Source organism: Gadus macrocephalus, chromosome 19, assembly GCF_031168955.1.
Source record: "Gadus macrocephalus chromosome 19, ASM3116895v1".
NCBI lineage: Eukaryota > Metazoa > Chordata > Actinopteri > Gadiformes > Gadidae > Gadus > Gadus macrocephalus.
Window position 1 is genome coordinate 12,871,990 of NC_082400.1, and position 5,000 is coordinate 12,876,989.

The 5,000-nt window shown below is 47.8% G+C and overlaps 1 protein-coding gene across 1 annotated transcript in view; it reads right to left on the bottom strand.

Annotated features, from left to right (window-relative positions):
- Positions 1–5,000, bottom strand: part of cerk (ceramide kinase) — a 36,152-nt gene that overhangs the window by 1,408 nt on the left and 29,744 nt on the right. Inside the window, exons 12-13 of the mRNA XM_060038329.1 lie at positions 3,789–4,006; positions 1–644 (exon numbers count right to left, since the gene is read on the bottom strand). The exon at positions 1–644 is cut by the window's left edge and continues 1,408 nt beyond it. Coding sequence (XP_059894312.1) covers positions 593–644; positions 3,789–4,006 — 270 coding nt within the window. The 3' untranslated portion in view covers positions 1–592. The remainder of the gene's footprint in view (positions 645–3,788; positions 4,007–5,000) is intronic.

Sequence of the window (5,000 nt, forward strand, 5' to 3'; positions counted from 1 at the left end):
GTGCATTTTTTTTTTTTAGTGACTGAATCCAAAGCTTATCTGATTGGCTCGGGCCAGTCCCACGGCATTCCATTAAGCTGCTATCGCCACGGTAACGTCTGCTGTTGCAAACGTCGATCGTTGTGCTCTACTGTGACTGGTCGAGAATCAAGGAGGCTCATGGGTAGTAAAGTAGGTATCGGTGAAACAAGTAAAGGTTAGCATATTCTCAGCCATTGAGGTCAAAGTTCAACTGTAGTGATTGTAACAGTAAAGAATTCAGCCATCTCTTTTCTCATCGATCATTATTACTGATGGAAGGATTTTCCAATAGAGTTTAAATTGGGTGCTTCTGTACAGGTCAATTTCCGATACTGGTGTCGGTATCAGAACAACTCTAATTGTATGATGTAGATACTAAAGCTCACATTCACGGGCACATTTTAAGAACATAACTCAGCCCAGCTGACGGCAATATTGATTACTAATTAAACCCAGTTCACAGTTCATCTTCAGGCTCAGTTTGTTTCAGTCTGGACCCCTGGTTCAGTCCTGCTGACAGACAGACAGACAGACAGACATAGATAGACAGACACACATAGACACACATCTGCTACTGGTGCTCAATTCCTCGGGCAAATAGTTGAATCAACTTGCCCTGGACTCTGTGGAGAAAACAAACACACACATACAGACCATACACACACACACACACCCACACACCCACAGACACGTACACACACAGACACGTACACACACAGACACCTGCCTCATTAGTAGTGATTAATACACCATTGCGTTAATGACTGTGCTTCACTGTGGCAGACCCACTGTGGTGCGCACACACGCACACACACAGAAATAAACTGCACACTTTATAGCTTTAGCGGTAAACAGGCTGATAAATAATTATTTTACAGCACTGAGAGATCGTCAATGGTCTAGTACAGTCAAAAACCTCCCTGGCACGTCGCCTTTCCAAGAAATGTTCGCCCCAATCTCAGATGAAAATAATTTCCAGCCTGGCACATTACTGTTTTATTTCTCCGTAGTCTCATCATTTTTATATTTATTTATTGCCCTTAAGGCAAGATGATGGAGTAGTAAAGAGAGAGTGGAGGTGAGACAGATTCTGCTCCCTTCCTCTCTCTCGCCGCCATTCAGAGCCGTTGGGTTTCACACTACTGGGATTGATTGACAGGCAGGCTGGATTCCACCGGACCAATCGGGGAAGAGATCCCCTGATTGGTCAGAAAGGAGACGGGAGAGGTCTTGAATCGAAAGGATGGTCTCGTGGTGCGTGGCCTTCACACCTCGCTGACGAATGTCTTTGGCATTTCAAACGAATTACCCTCCAAGGACAGCTCTTTGATCTACCAATTTGAGCCCCTCTAAGACTGACAAGGTCAGGGGTTAGATGATCACGAACCACTGAGGATATACGCAGGTGTACATATATTCTCATTTGTATCGTACGGCGCTTTGGATAAAAGATCCTCAATGGCAATCACGGTGAAGCATTTAGTATTAGAGAGCTATAATGACTTTGTTTGCTAAAGGATCATTTCATATTCATATGTTGGGATGGTTCATGGGGTTGGAGGCAATGGCAGAGCACCTGCTGAATGATTAAATCCAACTAAAAGGATGAGTTAACGTCAGCAAAGGGTTTTAACTCCATTCTGGACGTTTCTCCCAAACACCGTAATTAGCATCTCTCCATACCGCCGATCACCCGTTCATTCCCTACAACTCCCTACTCATCCTCCTCTCCTCCTCCCCTCCTCTCCCCCTCTCCTCCTCTCCTCCTCCCCTCCTCCCTGCGCCTCTCCTTCCGAGTCTCTTTGTAGAGCGTCTGCTTGGCTGTTCATTAGCGAGGCCGCGGCCGTCCGACGAGTTCCAGAAGCGATTAGCCGAGAGGCTGGTTCGCGGAGGGGCTGGCCTGGTGTTTTAATGCAGGGGGAGTAGCCCTTTAACACAGGGAGCCTATTCAATTAGCAGTGTTACTGCGGCACGGCTCATTGACAAAGTACAATGGGCCGTGTAATAAAGTGTGTGCCAAGCGACGTTTGGAGAGCGACGGCGGACGTGGTGCGTGTGCGTAGCAGAACATACCATAATGGCCCCGGGGTTTGTGGATGCTGAACTGCCTCTAATTGGTTGACATGGTTTGATGTATGATATATAAAGTGTCGGTTTCGGCATTTTACTTAAAGGGATCGAATAGTTGTATAGCGTCGATTTAGGTCTGTTTTGTCATTTGGCGGGAGCTTGTATCCAAATGACTTGGAGGGAATGGGTTTAGGTGTCACTAGTGAGCAGGCTGTGAACGTGGGGGATCGAACCCAGATTCTTTCTGCTGGGTGTCAGATCACCCTTGCCACTGACTCTCTCTGCCCCCCTACAAGGTTTTGATAGTTTATATTTCACACTCTAACTCAATATCGAATGCCAATAATGTATTCCACTGTTCGCCCGCATTCAGAGGCCGCATTCGTTTCTGTAATGGATCGCCGTGGCTATAATTGTTTGAATAAATACGAGGGCACGATTGGAATCAAGTCCATTTTTCATCGTAATGCTCTTGGATCGAGCTGAACATAGTTGTTTTTCACTGAATCGTTTTAAAACAATTAAATTGACATTGTGAATTAAAGTTGGCTGTGTTCTCTAGAATTATGTATTCGCTGTGATACGATGCTCGCGTGTGACCTGGCATTTAGGATTTCTGCTTCTCTAATTGATACGTCTGCTTCACAGCTTTGTTTCGCTTCCTTTCTCAAACCGTTTCATGTGCAAAGGGACATTTACAAGAGCATGGTGGGCTACCAAACAACTCGACCAGGAAACCCATATGGTCAACAGCACAGATAGCTTTGTGCTGTTGTGTGTGTGTGTATTTGTTTGTGTGTGTAAACAGCCCATAATTGATAGTTGTTCCATCAACACTGAGGTATTGCTGCTCAATTATGGAAAAAAATCATAATCACGATTATTTTGGTCAATATTGAATTCACGATTATTCAAACGATTATTTTTTGAGTTTGAAAACATGATGCATTTATTCAGCATGTCTCTCCCAAAAAAGCACTTTGTAACTGAGGACTCGGAAATTTCACCTTAAAAAAAATACACAATGGTCAAAAGAAAATGTTCCAATCTAAAATAATGTTCAGATATGTATCCAGCTGTTTTGCCCTTTCTATAAAACATCAAAAATAAATAAATGAAAAACACGATTATATTAGTTTTGTGATCGTTTGACTCTAAAAACGAAATCGTGATCAAAAATTCAATGAAATCGCCAGCCCTATACTGAGGTCCACTGACAGCTTCAACATGGTACCGGCCGTGATGATCTACGTGTCTGTTTGACTTGGTAATGTAGGATGATGTCATTCAATATCTGAAGTACAAAAAAGACAACACCCCTAACAAATCAAATTCATGAATAAAATAAGAACTATATATTTTATACATTTGCATATTCAGCATTCAAGCGTTTAGCGCGGCCAAACATTTCACACATTTCAAAATGTAACATAATCTCGCGACGCTCCAAGCGTGCGTCCGTGAGCAAACCTGACTTCAACCTGACTTCTACCTGACACCTACCTGACTTGGACCTGACTTGGACCTGACTTCTACCTGACCCCTACCTGACTTCTACCTGACACCTGACTTGGACCTGACTTCTACTTGACTCGGACCCGACTCGGACCCGACTCGGACCCGACTCGTACCCGACTCGTACTTGACTCGGACCCGACTCGGACCCGACTCGGACCCGACTCGTACCCGACTCGTACCTGACTTGGATGGCGGCGTGGGGCAGCATCTCGCCGTCACACGTCCAGGTGCTCTGGGCCGGGACCTCGTCCCCGGCGCGGCAGATGGGGCTGAAGGTATGGGTCTTCGTCCCCTTCTCCGCGCCACTCGGGTCCTCGGGGGCCACGCAGAGCTGCTGGTTCTTGGGCTGGAAGCGGAACCTCCTGACGCGGTGGACCTCCACGAAGGAGTGGTCGAACTGGGGGGGGGGGGGAACGGAGGAGGGAGGGGAGATGAGACTGTCATCCAACCACTCCCTAACTCCACGGACCACCTAACCCAACCAGACCCCACAGACCAACTAACTCTCCTCTTAACCCACTCCTTAACCCCACAGACCAATCAACTCTCCTCTTAACCCACTCCCTAACCCCACAGACCAATCAACTCTCCCTTTTAACCCACTCCCTAACCCCACAGACCAATCAACTCTCCTCTTAACCCACTCCTTAACCCCACAGACCAATCAACTCTAGCCCTAACCCAACCCCTAACCCCAAAGACCACCTAACCCTAACCAGACCCCCTAATGGCGCGTTTCCACTGCAGGGTGCGGAACGGATCGGATTGCAAAGATCCCCACAGACCACCTAACCCTAACCCACTCTCTAACCCCACAGACCACCTAACCCTAACCCACTCCCTATCCCCACAGACCACCTAACCCTAACCCACTCTCTAACCCCACAGACCACCTAACCCTAACCCACTCCCTAACCCCACAGACCACCTAACCCTAACCCACTCCCTAACCCCACAGACCACCTAACCCTAACCCACTCTCTAACCCCACAGACCACCTAACCCTAACCCACTCCCTAACCCCACAGACCACCTAACCCTAACCCACTCTCTATCCCCACAGACCACCTAACCCTAACCCACTCCCTATCCCCACAGACCACCTAACCCTAACCCACTCCCTATCCCCACAGACCACCTAACCCTAACCCACTCTCTAACCCCACAGACCACCTAACCCTAACCCACTCCCTATCCCCACAGACCACCTAACCCTAACCCACTCCCTAACCCCACAGACCACCTAACCCTAACCCACTCTCTATCCCCACAGACCACCTAGCCCTAACCCACTCTCTATCCCCACAGACCACCTAGCCCTAACCCACTCCCTATCCCCACAGACCACCTAACCCTAACCAGACCCAACACCTACCGCCTGAAGCCCCACC